Source organism: Gopherus evgoodei, chromosome 3, assembly GCF_007399415.2.
Source record: "Gopherus evgoodei ecotype Sinaloan lineage chromosome 3, rGopEvg1_v1.p, whole genome shotgun sequence".
Lineage (NCBI taxonomy): Eukaryota > Metazoa > Chordata > Testudines > Testudinidae > Gopherus > Gopherus evgoodei.
In genome coordinates, this window is record NC_044324.1 from 122,317,133 (window position 1) to 122,335,826 (window position 18,694).

General features: G+C 44.6%; 1 protein-coding gene across 5 annotated transcripts in view; it reads left to right on the forward strand.

The window, feature by feature from the left end:
• STXBP5 (syntaxin binding protein 5) overlaps nt 1-18,694 on the forward strand; it is a 196,670-nt gene that overhangs the window by 170,478 nt on the left and 7,498 nt on the right. For all 5 annotated transcript variants that reach the window (XM_030556525.1, XM_030556527.1, XM_030556528.1 and 2 more), the window contains 4 exons: nt 462-834; nt 5,550-5,715; nt 7,810-7,921; nt 17,125-17,345. In XM_030556525.1, the coding sequence (XP_030412385.1) occupies nt 462-834; nt 5,550-5,715; nt 7,810-7,921; nt 17,125-17,345 (872 nt within the window). The remainder of the gene's footprint in view (nt 1-461; nt 835-5,549; nt 5,716-7,809; nt 7,922-17,124; nt 17,346-18,694) is intronic.

An 18,694-nucleotide genomic window follows, 5' to 3' on the forward strand; every position in this document is an offset into this window, starting at 1 on the left:
AAGAGTGAAAGCTGTTTGTTTTTAACATGTAAGTTTAAAACACATGGGTTCCAGCTTGGTCCTCCTCAGCTGTTTCTTAGCACTTTCTTGTCAGTCTCTCTGATTCAGGAAAACATCCCTGTTTAGGAAGGTCAAGGTGCTTAATTTCAAGTATATGCTTAATTTCCATTGTAGTCAATGGGACATATCCACACACTTTAAACTTAAGTCCATGCTTAAATGCTTTCCTGAATAGGGATGGTCTTAAGCACAAGTTTAAATGTTTTTGTTTTTGTTTTTTTTAAACTAACATTTTGGCCAATTTGAGTTTTACTGTAGAAGAGACAGAAGGCAAATCTGAAGGTTTTGTTTGGAAGGATCTCTTTTATGTTTAAAATTTTTTTTCAAAGACAATTAGTATGTAGTTTGGAAGACAATTCAGGAGAATTATTTTAGATATCATGTTAAATTCTATATCCTAGGAACCATTCTGAGGCTAAAAGGGGCAATCCTGAGAATGGCGTTTCTGGACACCACAGGATCTATAGTTCCACCAGCATATGAACCATGGAGAGAACACAATGTTTCTGAAGACAAAGATGAAAAGGACAAATTGAAAAAACGGCGGCCTGTCTCGGTGTCCCCCTCCTCCTCTTCTCAGGAAATCAGTGAAAACCAATATGCAGTGATCTGTTCTGAAAAGCAAGCAAAAGTTATCTCACTGCCGTCACAGAACTGTATTCATAAACAAAACATAACAGAAACTTCTTTTGTTCTTCGTGGAGATATAGTGGCATTGAGTAATAGTAGCTGCCTTGCATGTTTCTGTGCCAATGGACATATTATGACTTTTAGGTAAGATCTATTTAATCATGATTTAAACATTAAAAAGAGATAAATTATAGTTCCCTGACACCTCCTACGCTGTCCCCCAATGCACCGTTTCCTCAATCCACAGAAAAAAACAAAAAATATATATTCAATGATGACGATAAACCTGTAGGAATAGTAACATCTTGGGGGGGGGGAGGTAGTTTGACAGCTGGATAATACTGAACTTGAAATTTATTCCTATATGAATTAGGTTCAAGCTGTAGTTTAGATTAATTACTAACAAATAACATAGGCTAAACTCCTCTAAAGTAAAATATAGACTTGTATTATTTAAGTGTTCACATCTGAAATCCATAGTTTACTTTACTGATTTTATGATTTGTTACAAAACTTGTGTAAAAACATTACATATTGAAAGCCAAAACCTGCTCTTCCTTATTCCTATCCCTTGTTTTGGTTTATTTTACTTCCCCCCCCCCCCCCCCCCCCCCCCCGTTTGTTGATTTATGTATTGATTGATTTTATTTTATTTATTTTTTTGCTTTAATATTCTCAGGAATTACTTTCTTCCCAACAGTGCTTGTCACAGAGGCATAGAATCATAGACTTTCAGGTCAGAAGGGACCATTATGATAGTCTAGTCTGACCTGCTGCACAACATGAAACATGGACTATTTATCTGTCTAAAGTATTACACAGAAAAGAAAAAAATGCCAAAAGAACATCATTAAGGTTGCAAAGTCAACTCAAGTTAGGAAATGCCAGAATTAAGGTTGCTCTTGTTGCTTTAATTTACTCCCCTGTGTATGTATGTGTTATGTCACTCCCAATCCCTTTCTTTTTTCCCTCAAGGACTCCCAGCCCCAGTTCTCATACCCCAACTCCCAGTCTTCTTACCTAGACAGCCCCAGTTTCTTCTGCCAATCCCAGTTTCCTTACTCCCACTATCCTACAGTTCTACTCTTCCTCTCCCCTAGGCTCCTTGTCCCAATCTACTGACCACATTTACCCTCCCCCGGATCTGGCCCTTGCCCTCCTCAGCATTCAAATCAGGAAACTTCATCCATCTGCCTGAGCCCTGCAGGAGGAGCACTGAGCACACAAGAGAGAGAGGCTCCCTGCTTTCAATTCTGGTGCCCTGATCCAGTGTATGATCCAGCCACCAGCAGCTCAAGATAGAGTTGTGGGGAAAGTCCTGCTCAGTGCAGATAAAAACTTCATAGATCTTAGTGCAAAGGTCTAGCAAGTCTCTGCTAAGCATTTGACACAAATTTTTAAAGTTGGCTGATTTGGGGTAGATTTTTAATAATTATTAAAATGTTTATTACAGGAGTACATAAAGGCCAATGAAGAGTGGGGCCCATTGTTCTAAACTCTGTGCTAGGCACTAGTGTGTCTCAAAGGGTACATCTACAGTGGATCTGGAGGTGTAATTTCCATCTCAGCTAGACATACCCATGCTAGTTCCAATTGAGCTAGCATACTAAAATTAACAGTGTATGCACAACTGCACAGGCAACAGGATGGGTTAGCTGCCCTGAGTACAATCCCGTCCAAGACCCTTGGTACATACTAACCCATCCTGCTGCCTGTGCAGCCTGGCTCCACTACTGTTTTTAGCATTAGCTCCATCAGAACTTGCACGGGTATGTCTGCCCACGCTGGAAATTACACGTCCAGCTCCAGTATAGACATACTCAGAGATGGCTGCCAGACTATGGGAAAAGAATACATTTTCCCTTAGCTTCATTCTCAGAAACTGTTGAACCATTTTGGCCTCTTGAAACTAAGTTACATACTTCAGCCCCACCACTTGGCACTTGGGCTTCAGACAAGGCTAACAAATGAAAAATCACCTCAAGTATGACACTGAAATGTAAGCATGATATTTATATTCCAATGAATTCATTTTAAAAAGTGCTGTGGCACTTTTTCTATTTTTATGCCTGATTTTTTTGTAAGCAGGTAGTTTTTAAGTGAGGTGTAACTTGTCTCCTGAAAGGGGTACAGTAATCTGGAAAAGTTAACAACTACTAATACAAGTAACTGAAAATAGTGTTTTATAATGGGAAGTGTCAGGCAACCAGCCCTGTCTATAATTATAACATACAGCCAAACAGTTCTCATAACTCCTTCTAGGACTCTATACTGTGAGGCAGATGCTTCTTCAAGGACTTCTTAATATAAGATTAAGGTAGATATACTGTCAAAAATCCTTAACTCCTAGCTTACAGAACCATAAGAAAAAAATATCACTGGTCCTACATGCTTTGAAAACAAGAGTGCTGGTCATTTTGCAAGAAGAGAATTACTAAGAAGAAGTTTATTCTATTCATTTTATCATCCAGTCTTCTCCCAGTCACAAGTATAACTATTTCTAAATTAACAAATTCATCCAAAATGATGGCTAATTAAAATGTCAAAGAAAGTGATCATAAATATCTCATTTAACTTGAAATATTTAAAATGGATTGGCAGGATCTGGGACCACTGGTCTGGCGGAAAGGATATGCAAAAGCCAGCAAGTCGCATCTTGGATGATGCTACAAATGTTTGGCCTTGTGAGGCAGCTGCAGTGGACCTTGAAGCATACAACACATGGCCTTTCACATCCCATTAGTATGACACAGTATGATATTCCGGCCTCAGTGACCTGGTAGCAGACCAGGAAATGCATTTCCAAATGCAACCTATTCACAGTGTAGTGCAGAAACTTCTTGAACAACCTTCTTCACCTGTGTGAGTCTAATCTAAAGTCTAGCTCCATCTAAATTCGTTGGGTAGCTGCTTTGACTTACTGCTCATTGGTCAAAGGTAGATCAGTGCTTCCATAGCCTCTCATCATCAGGTTCATGCAGGGGCCCAGGGCTTGACACATTTTACCACCCTTTCCAATTAAAATGCCTCCTATGTCATGAAACGTTAATATTGTCCTGACAAATTACGTTGTTCCTTTTAAAACACTGTTTCCTTGTGGCAGAGACTTGAGCTTGCAGAGTGCATGAACTTCAGACTCTAGTAACTGATCCTCCTAGACCAAGCTTTACGAGGATAAGTTGGTGCTGCAGAGTCACCTTCAAAGTAGTGATGGAGCTCCACCTTACTGAGCATATTGGCAGGACAACATTTTTCTCATATTCACATGCCCTGGCAAAGCCCTTTTCTAGGCCTATAATGTTAAAAGTTCCTTCCATTCTAATGGAGGAGGCTGAATACCTCACACAAAGTCCACCCAATGTATTGCTTTGTTCGATATCTATCACTAAGATATCTGTGATTGACCTAGCTTGAAGCTGGAAAAACATATTGGCTTAATTAACCTTAAAGCAACTTCCTCTCTGTCTTCACTTATTTCTGTTTCAGATGCATGCAGGCCAGCCACTTCAACCCTGCACCACGTATTTACAAAGCAATACTGTTTTAATTCAGCCCCTACAGAGGAATCCTGTTCTGGTCTCTCTCCTGCAGAACCTATTTCTGAAGCAGGGCAGCCCAAACTCTCCACCTCCTTGATATGTTTCTTAAGAGATGTCCGTTTAGTTGGCTATGCTTTTGAAATTTTGTTTTCAACAAGCTATCAGGCTTGATAAGCTTGATGTTTTGAAGAGACATCTTATATGAAGAAAAAACCTTCTTGTACATGTTGTTACTATTACCCTTTTTCTTCTTTACTGCTAGTTATAGTTTCATTTTTGCCTTTACATTTTTTTTGATCTCCAGGAGTTAGAATCCTACCAGCTGGTATCTTTAGAGTAGAAGGAAACTACTTGGCATGTAATTCTTCAACTCTGAAGATAACCTATTGCATGAGTTTTTGCTCTCTCACCCAAGTTTCTAAGGGAACTTTAAGATGGTGGCCTATCTTTGTTTGTGTTGAGTAATTAATCTTTTTAGTCATTTTATTATGATTGGCTAACTTATTTCAGGGGGTGGGGTTGCAGGAAAGCAATGCTTCCCAATAACATAAAAAGCTGATTGAAAAGTTCATGGGATGATGTTAACAGCCCAGAGATTGTATGTGATCACCAGTACGGGGCATGGTTTATGGTCTAGCCCATTATTGCTGCTTTTGGAGAATTCAGCCTGACTTGTTCTAGTGAGGCCAAGAAGTGAGAATCCTGCAAGGTTATATATTTAATAAATAAATAAATAAAAAGTACAAGGTAGGTAAGATTTGTTTCCTCTTGAAATGCAACCAGATTAGGGAAAAGGGGAGACTAGTTCACACCAAGATGGTAGAAATCTTTCTTTTTGAGAGTACTTTCCATGCTCATTTCCCTATGAATAGAATAGATGCTCTTAAAAAAAAAATTACACAATGAAATAGTCTCTTCTAGTGAAACTCTAATTCTTCCAAAAGCGACCTATCTTGAATTTATAGTGTAGGTTTAAAAGTGTGTGTGTCTGTATTCATATGGAAGGGCAGTAAAATTTTGTGCTAGAAGTTAATTGTTCAATGCTACTTTAAATTTTAGGCAATAAACTTTTGTACTATCAGGGGGCAGGAGGGGGCTAGGTCTAAAATCAAGGAGCTTCCTGGTTCACTACATGTTGTTTGTTATCACTGAGGTTTCATGCCCCCACTGAATTATACTTACCAGTCTACTGCAGTACTATTAGTAACATGATTAAAAAGGAGAAGAAGAGTGTAATACAGTTTGTAAATAGAAATTGAGAAACTGAACAACAATAATAATAAGGTAAAACTTAAATGATCTTTTAATTCTCTTCGCAAGTTTGCCAAGTTTAAGACCATTGTTGGATGTATATTACTTACCACTTACCAACATGCGGATAGCCAGAACATTCTGCTTCACGAACAACGGACAGGCGTTGTATCTTGTCTCACCTACAGAAATTCAGAGAATCACATACAGTCAAGAAACTTGTGAAAACCTACAGGTAAAGATTATACTGTTAATGCTGTTGTTTCTTCATAAGTAGGTATCCTCTACAGGAGTCAGATCTTAATTCTTGATAATCACATGGTAGATTAAAACCCCTTGTAAAGAAGTTATGGTGCACTGCAGGGCTTTACAGTGCATAACACATCATGATCTCTCATGCTTCAGTTCCCTTTCTCCCAAATGGTGGTGTGAAACATCCTTTGTACGTCCATGGGGCGTCTTTTCCTTTTTTTGTCAGTCATGTTCCATGTGAAACTTCCTTGATAATTCTTGCAGTTAAGGACTTTCAAATTCCTCCAGTCAAAATGGTAGTAATCAAAGATACATGCTGCCAGAGGCAGGGAGCACAAACTCAAGGCATTTTGATTGACGCATTACGTTGCAGAAATTTCAGAGACGAAGCATGAGATTCTCATCTCTTTTTTGGTCCCATATAACAAATAAAAGGCCCAGAGCAGCATAAAAGGACTCCACAAGCGCCAGTTCTGGATAGGGAAGAATTCCCGCAGTGTTGGAACTGTGGAAGATGCACATGCAACAAGCAACATGTTGCAGGATTAGGGCATTATCCTTTTTTGGAAAAGTACTGTGGGATCTTCAACATCAGTGCATAGCTGGAAACATGTAAGCATTCAAGCCTGATTCTTAGTCCACTTAGTCATCTGTCCTGGGCTTATAACTTTCATAAGGATAATTTAGATAAAAATGGAACTGACCATTAAATACCAGGATGCATTGTATACTGTGTACGCTTCAGTGTTTGTGTTGGCTGCCTTGGGAATATCATGTAAGCATCTTGGGTGAGATTTTCAAAAGCAGTCAGCATTGTACTGACTCTGCTCCTATTGAATTTAATGCTAATTTTAATGGTAGAATAGTTAAGGCGCACCAAGTGTTCCTGAAAATTGCACCATTATGTCTACTTCCCACAAAAGGAATGGGACCCAAGAGTGGGGATCTAGGGAGGACCCAGCATCTCAAAGGTATGGGTGTTTTCATATACCTTTATGCCACTAAGTGCAAATTTTAATATCAATGCAGAAACAGAAATTCTGGGATAGAAACCAAAAGAAATCTATCCTCTGACATCCATCAGGAATGTGTGCACTGTACATATTCTTATACTATTATATAGTATCTATTTAGAGTTAAGTTCATGAAAACTGTTGCTCCCATGCTGTTGGGTCAGTTCTTTTCCATGCTCATGAGCCTCTGGGTGAAACAGAGCCAAATGAGAAAAATGTCCCTGAAAGGATAACATTTTGTAGGAGTTTTCAAGTAACACAGTGGGGTAAAATCTTGGCCTTATTGAAGTCAATGACAAAACTCCCATTCACTTTAGTGAGGCCAGGATTTCATTCTAGAATTCCCAAAAGTGAATCCATGAATATCCAATTGCTGTCCACCCTAATGTTATCTCATTTTAAAAATTCCAGAACTAAGACAGCTTTTCAGCCACAGCTGTAAGTGAAAAGAAGAGAAGCTGAGTGTTTGTTTTAATTGGACCTGATTTACATGTTCTTGAATTTGTATGTTTTGCATATTAGAAGTCAGAAAAAAATCGTAAAGGCAGCTCGTTATATAATGAAGACATGGTGCCACAATGAAATATTAGATAGCCAGACTTGTGTATCAGAAGCTATGAAAATGACTTGATGTCTTGAAATATCCAATATTTAAAAATTAGGCAGAAGAACATGAACTGCACATAAGTTTAGACATAAACGGAACATGGTAAATGTAGTTTCAGCAGGAAAAGAGTTAGTGTTGCCCAATTTTCAGTTGGGGGAAGACATGGCTATTCTCAAATATTACTTTTCAAGTACTCCTGTATTACAAGCTCAAACTATTAGTTAGCAGATGACTTGGAAGAGTTTCCTGATCTGTTTTTTACTTCTGTTCAGGCATACTGCCAAACATAGAAGACAATTGTTCAGAATATCTGCTGAAAAGTTCTGTCCTAGTGTGAATATGTTGCATTATTAAATTGCAAACCCTAAAGGTAGATGGTTAAAGTGAAAATGGACTACAGTAATCTTGTGTTTTTTATAAGAGTTTTGTAGCAATAATTTTTTCTTTCATTACAAAGGAAATGTTGGGTGAGCTCTTCACTCCAGTAGAAACACCAGAAGCCCCAAATAGGGGTTTCTTTAAAGGCCTGTTTGGAGGTGGTGCACAGTCACTTGACAGAGAAGACCTCTGTAAGTTCATATTTTTTATTCTGAAGAGTATTTCCACATGAGGAAAGTTGTGAACCATGCAGAATGTATTTAAATATTCTATACAAATTGTACATTAAAAGAAGATTAATGTTGCAAAGAGAAGCACTCGGAAACTAGGAAATAAGATTTCGTGTGCAAACATAACTCTTATTTATATGCAATATAATGAAATCCTTAAGTCCAAGATCACATATTGCTTTCCACTGAATCTTCTGCCTCATTTGTGCAGGGGTTGGATGGTGTAATAAATAAAACAGCTGATACATAATTGTGTTCATCATCGCCATTCATATGTGACCTCATACCTGATTCACTGAGCACCATCCATCCACTGTACTGATGACTCAGATATGGGAGGGAAGTAGTAAATAATGAAGCGGACAGGTCAGTAATACAGAAAGATCTGGATCACATTTTAATATGGCCAAATGTAAAGTTATAAATCTAAAAACAAAGAATGTAGACCATACTTAGAAAATAGGCAACTTTATCCTGGGAAGCAGTGGTGGGGAAAAAAACCAACAATCTTGGGATACTAGTGGAGAATCAGCTGAACATGAGTTCCCGATGCATTGCTGACCACAAGGGCTAATGTGATCCTTAGCTATATAAACGGGAACATTTGAGTAGGAGTAGGAAATGATATAGTCACATCTCTGTTTTGGCACTAATGCAATCACTACTGGAATATTGTGCCTAGTTTTAATGTCTATAATTCAAGGATGCTGATTATTAGATTTCAGAATTTTGATATTAGAATTCAGAGAAGAACCACAAGAAAGATTAAAGGTTTAGAACTGATGACATTCTGTAAGTATCTTCATGGGGAACAGAAATTTGAAAATGAGCTGTTCAGTCTAGCAGTCAAAAATGTAACAATATCCAATGGCTGGAAATTGAAACTATACAAATTCAGGTAGAAATAAGGCATAACTTTTTTTAACAGTGAGGACAATATCCATTGAAACAATTGACCAAGCGTCTTGGTAATTCTCCATCACTGGAAATCTTTAAATCAAGGTTGGATGTTTCTTCTTCGAGTGCTTGCTCATGCGTATTCCACAGTAGGTGTGCGTGTGCGCCATGTGCACCGGTGTTGGCAGTTTTTCCCTTAGGAGTACCCGTAGGGGGAGCGCTGCTGCGACACCTGGAGTGGCGCCTCTATAGTGTTCTATAAGGGGAGCTGCGCACTCCCCCCACCCTCAGTTCCTTCTTGCTGCCAGCAATGGTGCATTGGAACTACTTGCTCCAGCTTTGCTGCAGCTCGTCCCAGAACTCGTTTCGTTGTTAGGAGTACCTGTGTGTGTGTGTGTGTGTGTGTGTGTGTGTGTGTGTGTGTGTGTGTGTGTGTGTGTGAGAGTTCAGTAAAGTTTTCAGCTTAGTTAGTTACTCGGTGTTCAGGCCAGGGCATGCCCCGGGCCCCAAGGTTTAAATCGTGCGAGTCTTGCAGGCATTCAGTGCCTAGAAGTGACCTGCATGCTGACTGTCTCCACTGCATGGGCGAATCTCACATCAGTGACCGCTGTAAAATCTGCAGGTCCTTTAAACCCATAACTAAAAAAGAGAGGCACATTAGACTTTGGGCCCTTCTCATGGAGTCGGCACTAGCCCCAACCCCAGTGCACTGAGCGGAATCGGCACCGGGCACTTTGTCTTTAGTGTGCATCAATCTCCCAGCACCTTCCGCTGGCCAGCACCACTCCCCGTTCAAGAAGCAGAGAAAGACCCCATCCTCTGAGGCACTGAGAGAAAGCAAAGGATGAGGCTAGACCTGTGTCGGGCAGTCCTAGTCCAGTCTCTCCCCGCCCCTCTCCCAGTCGCTCCAAAAGGCCAACTCAGGTTGAGCGGAGCAGCCCAGTTACATCAACTCAGGCCTCTCCAGACGTCCGCATGCCTTCGACGCTGGAGGCCCTGCAGGTGGCCAAAGACATTATGACTCTGCAGGTGCCAGGGGCACCGCCAGCACCCGGACCCCAATCTAGAGGCAAGCCACCTCTGGGCTCTCATCAGTTGACACCGATCCGACGCAGATTCCAGTCAGGGGATCGCTCTTGGGCCCGCTCAGTGTCCTGTCAGGACACAGCCTCCACCCTCCGCTTTTGTTGCCCAACACGTTGTCTGGTCTGGTGCCGTCAGAGCAGAGTTCCAGGCACCGTTCCATGCCGAGTACAGAGTATCGGCAGGACAGGTGCAGACGCTGTAGACGCTTCCATTCTCAGTGGAGCTACTGAAGCCGCTCCCAACACGGGTGCCGTCGCCGGTCACGGTCCAGCTCTCGCCTCGAGGCACCATGCCCACAGCCCCCGGCGGGGATCGCCAGCTCACCGTCGTTGCGGATCTACGTGTCAAAGCATCTCGAGGAGTAACAGCTCAAAGTGGCACCGTTCCTCGACGTCAGAGTCCCAGTCCCATGGCAGATATCGCTCTCAGTACCACCTCTCATACTGCTCCCACAGCACCGATAGGTCGTTGGTAACCCCGACCTCCACGCAGCACCCTACAACTCAGCCAGGCCAACCCAGCCAGCTGGTGCTGCCGGTACCGCACCAGAGTCAATGGCAAGGGCCCCCGTGGCAAGGCCAGTGGTGCCAGTGGACCCCCTGACTTCCCCTGCACACACCCAGCCAGGCCCTTGGTCAATAGCAGGGCAGCGGAGGCTCCTTGAGCTGCACTATCCAGACCTCCGAGGGATAGATCAGCGGGTCATGGATCCTCAGCACTGCATGAGGAGTCCAACCAAGGGGTGGATTCTGTGTCACTGGCGGATGTGCAGAGCCCCATACTGGCCCCCTCCTCCGCACCGGATGACAAAATTGCAGCCCCAACCCCCTCTGCACTGCAGGAGGACTTCAGGGCTCATCGGGAGCTACTAAAGCGAGTAGCATCCAGTCTCCAACTCCAAGCTGAGGAGATGGAGGGACCCTCAGACTCGCTGTTTAACGTGCTCTCGTCCTCGGTACCAGGCAGAGTGGTCCTCCCACTGCATGAAGGGGTGGCTAACATCTCCAGTGCCCTTGGGCAAACGCTGGCCTCCCTTGCGCTGATATTGAAAAAGGCAGAGCGCAAATACTTCATACCCATGAAAGGGCATGAATACCTTCATATCCACCAGGCCCCCAACTTCCTAGTGATGGAGAGTCCATAAATCATAGGGAAAGACAGGGTTAACCGGGACTCTCACTCAAAAATAAAGACTCTAAAAAACTAGACTCATTTGGCAGGAAGTTTTATTCGTCTGCCAGCTTCCAGCTCCGGGTGGCCAACCACCAGGACCTCCTCAGTCATTATGAGTTTAACTTGTGGGGGTCACTGCCAAAATTCGAGCCCTCCCTCCTGGAACGCGAAAGGAAGGATTTTAAGGTGCTGGTGAAGGAGAGTGCTGCCGCTGCCACCAAGGCTGCTCTGCAGGTGGCGTCAGATGCAGCTGACATGGCTGCTTGGTCCATGGCCTCGGCTGTGCCCATGCGCAGGGCATCATGGCTTCTGCTGTCTGGGCTCTCTGCGGAGGCGCAGTCTGTGATGCAGGATCTTCCCTTTGACGGCAAGGACCTGTTTGCAGAACAAACAGACGTGAGACTCCATAGCATGAAGGACTCACGTACCACCCTTCAAACCCTTCGGCTCTACATCCCACCCAAAGAAAAACCTAAGACACAGGCCTCCGTCCCTGCATGCAGCCAAAATACGAGCCTGCCTACAAGAGGTCCAAGACCCAAGAGAGGCGACCTCAGAGGCAGTCTCACTCTGCCCCACAGCCTGGGCCCTCCAGGGGCAAGCAGCAGGGCAAGAGGCAGTTTTGACTGGTTGGTTGCAGGAGGGTACTCCGGTGACCCCCAAGAGGACCCTCCTACCAATAAAGTTTACCTTCAGCAACTGCTTGTGTGCGTCCCTTACGGGATGGTCCCGAATAACATCGGACCAAGGGGTCCTCAACACCATTTCCCAGGGTTACACACTACAATTGTCTCACCCTGCCCTCCCTGCCACCTCCCTTCAACGGCAAGGGGGATCCATCACATTTATCCCTGCTACAACAGGAAGTGGGTCTGCTTCTCAGCTTTGGAGTTGTGGAGAAGGTTCTGTGGGAATTGGAAAGAGATTTACTCCCGTTACTTCCTGATCCCCAAGGCGAAAGGGGGGCTCAGGCCCATCCTGGACCTGCGAGACCTCAATCGGTTCATGACAAAATGTTGGTTCCACATGGTCTCTCTGGCATGTATCATACCCGCTCTGGATCCTGGCGATAGGTATGCAGCCCTGGATCTTCAGGACGCTTACTTCCATATTCATATATTCAAGAGGCACAGACACTTCCTCCAATTTACGGTCCTTTCATTTGGCTTGTCCATCGTGCCCAGGGTATTCACAAAGTGTATGGCAGTAGTGGCGGCCCACCTCAGACGCCAAGGGGTACAGCTATTCCCCTATCTCGACAACTGGCTGCTCAAGGGCAACTCGTGGTCCCAGGTACAAAACCACATGGACCTGCTCTTAGCTATGTGTGCCAACCTAAGCCTCTTAGCGAATGAAGCTAAGTCGACACTGGTTCCAATGCAGCGCATAGAATTCGTAGTATCAGAGGGGTAGCCATGTTAGTCTGAATCTGTAAAAAGCAAGAGTCCTGTGGCACCTTATAGACTAGGGATAGGCAACCTATGGCACACGTGCCACCTTCGGCACGTGAGCTGATTTTCAGTGGCACTCACACTGCCTGGGTCCTGGCCACCGGTCCGGGGGGCTCTGCATTGTAATTTAATTTTAAATGAATTTTAAACATTTTTAAAACCTTATTTACTTCACATACAAAAATAATTTAGTTATGTATTATAGACTTATAGAAAGAGACCTTCTAAAAACGTTAAAATGTATTACTGGCACAAAACTTTAAAATAGAGTGAATAAATGAAGACTTGGCACACCACTTCTGAAAGGTTGCCAACCACTGTTATAGACTAACATAAGTATTGCGTCTGATGAAGTGGGTATTCACCCACAAAAGCTTATGCTTCAATACTTCTGTTAGTCTATAAGGTGCCAAAGGACTCTTTGTCGCTTTTTATAGAATTCATAGGTGCTCTCCTGGATGCCTCCAAGGCCACAGCCTCCCTTCCCCTGGACAGGTTCCAGACCCTTCAAGGGCTCATAGGCTCGGTCACAGAGTTCTCTCTCACCATGGCCAGGGCATGCCCGCAGCTCCTGGACCACACGGTGGCGCGCATGTACGTGGTCCGCCACGCCAGGCTTCAGATGAGGCCCCTCTAACTCTGGTTGGCCTCAGTTCTCCCTAGCCCGGGACAAACTAGACAAGGTCACCTCGGTACCGGCACAGGTGATCACCATGCTACAATGGTGGTCCTGCCCAGCCAATATGCTCCAGGGAGTTCCCTTCCAGGACCTGACCCCATCACTAGACCTAGTGTCCGATGCGTCAGACCTGGGCAGGAGGGTCCACATAGGGAACTCTCAGACCCAATGGATGTGGTCAGCCATGGAGCTGTCCCTTCACATAAATGTCAGAGAACTCAGGGCGATATGCTTAGCCTGTGTGGCGTTCAGCTCCCAGCTGCACGGCAAGATGGTCAGAGTACTCAAAGACAACATCGCCACGATGTTTTACATCAACAGGCAAAGTGGAACGAGGTCCTCTGCCTGGAAGCCCTCAGCCTATGGGAGTTATGTATAGCCCACAACATCTCCCTGAAGGCTTTCCACCTGCCAGGCATCAGCAACACACAGGCTGATTGCTTGAGCAGGGTTTTCTCCTCCCAACATGAGTGATTGCTCCAGTCCAGAAGTCATTCACCAGCTCTTCCGAGCCTGGGGCACTCCCCAAGGAGACCTGTTTGCGATCCATCAGAACCGCCATTGCCACCAGTTCTGTTCCAGAGGGGGGTGGGGAGGAACAGGGTCTCAGATACCTTCCTCCTGTCATGGTCAGGTCAACTCCTCTATGCCTTTCCCCCATTTCCCCTCATTGGCAAGGTCCTGGAGAAAGTGAAAATGGACAAGGCATGCGTCTTCCTGATCACCCCAGCTTGGTCCCAGCAACAGTGGTACGGGGCCCTCCTGGGCTTGCTCATGGCCCCTCTGCGGCCATTGCCGCTCCGCCTGGACCTACTCTCCCAGGGCTGCCTCCTCCACCCCAATCTGGCCACCCTCCATTTGACAGTGTGGCTGATCAATGGCTAGATGTGGAGGAGAGAAGGTGTTCGGAAGGGGTCAGCCGTGTACTTCTCATCAGTAGAAAGCCATCCACATGCTGAGCCTAACAGGTTCTCCCGGTGGGCGGTCAAGCAGGGTACTTCCCCAATGTCCACCCGCTCCAACTTATCCTCGAGTACCTCTTTCACCTTAGAACTCAAGGCCTGGCCCTTCCTCTGTCAGGGTGCACCTGGCGGCTATTTCGGCGTTCCATCCGCCAGTCTAGGGCTGCTCGGTTTTCTCCCATTCCAGGACCGGGTGTTTCCTCAAAGGGCTAGACCAGTCCTTTCCTTATCTAGAGCCCCTGTCCCTCAGTGGGATCTAAATTTGGTGTCATCCCGCCTCATGGGGCCCCCATTCAAACCGCTGGCCACAAGCTCATGGCCACCTTCCCCGTGGCCATCGCGTCAGCCCGGCAACTCTCGGAGCTCAGGGCCCTGACCTGCAACCCCCCCCTTACAAAGTCTTTCACAAGGACACGGTTCAGCTCCACCCACACCTGGCATTCCTCCCTAAGATGGTCTCCACTTTTCACATGGGCCAGGACATCTTCCTGCCTATCCTCTGCCCCAAACCTCATGCCTCTAATGAGGAACGTTGCCTCCATATGCTCAATGTGCACAGAGTACTGGCTTCGGCCGAGCGCATGAAAGGTCAACTGATCTCCACCCAGAGGCTTTCCCGGTGGATTACATTGTGCATCCACACATGCTATGACCTAGCAGGGGTTCCCACACCACCTGTCATAAGGGCTCACTCGACAAGGGCTCAGGCCTCATTGGCGGCCTTTGTGGCCCATGTCCCTATCCAGGACATCTGTAGAGTCGCTACTGGGTTCTCAGTACACATGTTCACATTGCACTATGTGATCGTCTCCCATGCCAGGGATGACGCTGGTTTCGGTAGGGCTGTGCTTCAGTCAGGGGATCTGAGAACTCCATCGGACATAGCTTGCAATCACCTACTATGGAATACACATGAGCAATCACTCGAAGAAGAAAGGACAGCTACCTGTTCCATAACTGGCGTTCTTCGAGATGTGTTGCTCATGTCTATTCCACATCCCGCCCTCCTTCCCCTCTGTCAGAGTTGATCCAGCAAGAAGGAACTGAGAGTGGGGGGAGCACGTGGCTCCCCTTACAGTGCGCTATAGAGGCGCCACTCCAGGGGTTGCAGCAGCGCTCCCTCTATGGGTACTGCTAAGAGAAAAACTTCCAGCATCGGTGCACATGGCGCGCACGCACACCTACTGCAGAATAGATATGAGCAAGCACTCGAAGAACGCCAGTTACGGAACAGGTAACTGTCCTTTCTCTAAAAGATTTGCTGTATTTCAAACAGTAACTAATTCACGAAGTCCTATGGACTGTGCTGTACACCTTTTTTCTTTCTGAGCCATACCCCCTGCACATGCTATAAAAACTACATGGCCCAACTGTTTTTCTGCATATGAAAGCCAGGGCGGCATTAGGGGTTAGCAAGCAGGGCAATTTCCCAGGGTCCCACACAGAGCACTGCGAAGCTAAGTTGTTCAGGCTTTGGCTTCAGCCCTGGGTGGTGGGGCTCGGGGCCCCAGGCTGTGGTCCCGTGCAGTAGGGCTTAGGCTTTCTACCCTGGGCTTAGTGAGTCTAATGCCGGCCATGCTTGGCAGCCAGCCCGAAACCTGCTTGCAGCCACCCAGGGGCCCCAGATCCCTTGTTGAGAACCACTGTTGTACAGGACATCAGACTAGATGATCACAGTGCTTCCTTCTGGCTTTATAATTTATGAATGAGGCTGAGATCAGGACCATCTCTTCTTTATTCATTCACAGCATCTAACTTCTTCTACAGCGAATGAGGCAGGAGTTGTTTGTGCTTCATTCATTACATATCTCTGTCTCACCACTTAACTTGCTACAGCCACGCGCCACGGAGTACAAGGACAGGCCGCGCTCTGCAGCTGCACTGCCCCAGGAGCTCGTTGCTCCGCCGCCTAAAGGATTGTGCTAGTGACAGGGCAGGCTGGGGGGGAGGAGGAGCAGCAGGGGAGGGACTGGGGGAAGGAGCTCAGGGACCGAGCAGGAGGGATCTCACTGGATGTGGCCCATGGGCCATAGTTTGCCAACCTCTGCTCTAGACCTATCTATAAAAATGTCCACAAATGTGTGGGTTTTTTTAATAACTGCAAACATCTGTGTTTTCACTCATGCTTTTCTCAAAAACAGCAAATCTGTCTTGGCTCAAATTTCTGAATGAAACGTAAAAATTTGACAAAGTTATAGAAGTATCTGAAAATGTCTCCAGAATAGTAGTTTTTAACTATAGGCCTCACTACATGTTCCACTTGCAATCTAAATGAAACAATTCATTGATGCCATTCTTTTGATAAGCACTCAGTAATATAATCCTATATTGTTAAATGGAATGAGAACCATTCAGTATGGAAATATAAAATCTGACCAGAAAATCTCAAGATATTGCAACAACCCGTTCAACCAGAAATGTGCATATTCTGATCGCAGTAAGAATAAATTGAAACGGAAATTAAAAAAATAATGCTCCAGAAATTACGAGTAATTTTTTTCTTTTTGATATCTGACACTATTTTGTTTTCTTAAGCTAAGACTTAAACAGATTACTATAAAAATTATTTTTCTCTGATTAACTGACCTCACAAATATCAAATAATCAGGTCTGCCATTAGTTATTTGGTGTCCTAAGTGAAAAATAATTTGGCCTCTCTTTTGGCTAATGAAAAAAGTAGTAATTTTACAGTAGCATATGAAGTGAGGTTAATAGAATTTTTTAAACAGCAGTATTTGTTTGTTGTTTTAGGCAAACAGAACGAATAAATGGATGATCATTTGGAGTTAAATTCCTAATTTTTTCTGCTTTGAAGTTGGAGTTAAACAGTGTCTAATGTTACCACTGAAAAGTTAATCAGTTTATAGAAAGCTTTATTTTTCTGTTTTGGGTATCTTGTTCCTTGAATATATATAGTTGGAGAATCAGCATCTGGAAAGGCATCAAGAAGTCTTGCTCAGCATATCCCAGGGCCTGGTGGTATTGAAGGTGTTAAAGGATCAGCATCTGGAGTATCTGGTGAACTAGCAAGAGCCAGGATTGCACTAGATGAAAGAGGGCAAAAACTAGGAGAACTGGACGAAAGAACGGCTGCTGTGCTAAGTAGTGCTGAGTCTTTCTCTAAACATGCTCATGAGGTGAGTTCTTTGAGCTGTCACCCTCACAATCAGGAGCCAGAAAGGCAGCAGCATATTCACCCTTAGCAGATTTGTCATGGAATCTGCTGATATTACTGTTGGAGAAATTCATCACGTTAAAAAGCTTTGTGAGATAATGAAAAATAAAGAACTGACTGTCTTTTATGTGATTGTATTTCTGCATGTCTGTGGCACTGTCATAAACAGATAGTTAAGGGTTAATGCCTCTTTTACCTGTAGAGGGTTAAGAAATTCACCTAGCCTAGCTGACACCTGACCAGAGGAACCAATGGGGGAACAAGATGTTTCAAAAGGAAGGAGGGATGTTTTCCTTTGTTTAGTCAGTTTCAGTTTCAGCCGGAGTGAAAAAGATCAAGGAACCAGCCTCTTATCAGAGTAGAAAGGGATAAATAGGTTTATGTTTATTTTCTTTGTAACTTGTCTTGGTACCGTAAAGGGAATTATCAAATTTGGGTATTCTTGTGTGTATTAAGATTTTTGCCCAGGGGAACTTCCTCGGTGTTTTGAATCTGTTGTCTGTTAGAGTAGCTGGTATGCTAAACTCTCCCAGAGGGTTTTCTTTTACCTTTCTTTTCTTTAATTAAAAGCCTTTTTCTTAATACCCGATTGATTTTTTCCTTGTTTTTTAGATTCAAGGGGGTTGGATCTCGATCCACCAGAAGTTGGTGGGAGAAGGGGGGAGGGGCGGGGATGGTTAATTTCTCCTTGTTTTACGATCCAAGGGGTTTGGATCTGTGTTCACCAGGAAATTGGTGAAGTCTCTCAAGCCTACCCAGGGAAGAAAAGTAGTGCTTGGGGGTAGTGGCAGCGATACCAAATCTAAGCTGGTAATTAAGCTTAGAAGTGTCCATGCAGGTCCCCACATCTGTACCCTAAAGTTCAGAGTGGGGAAGGAACCTTGACATGGTGAGCAGCGGTGAGGGATTTTTTAGGAACCAAAAGCCAGATTTTTTTTCCTCCTTTGAGATGCTGGGGAAGCAGTGAAGGAGAGAGACCCTGAAGGCAAACAGATAAAGGTTTTTCTAACAAGGTTTTGTTAGAAAGGATTTCCAGCTGAGCTTAGCTGGAGGGCAATTAACAGTTCGCAAAAGACAAGTTACAAACCAGTTTTTCAGGTCTCTTTCTCATTCTGAGAAGTCCAGTTTAAAGCTGTGGAATTTTTTTTTTTTAACCTCGCAAACCAAGATAGCTTAGGCAGAGCAGGGGAAAATGTCAGGCAAAGGAAAAAAGACCATCCAACAGCAGCTAGAACTAGCTAAACTCCAGGCTGAGGAGAGCCAAAAGGAAAATGACAGACAGATGGCCAGGGCTGAGCCTGCCCACAAAAG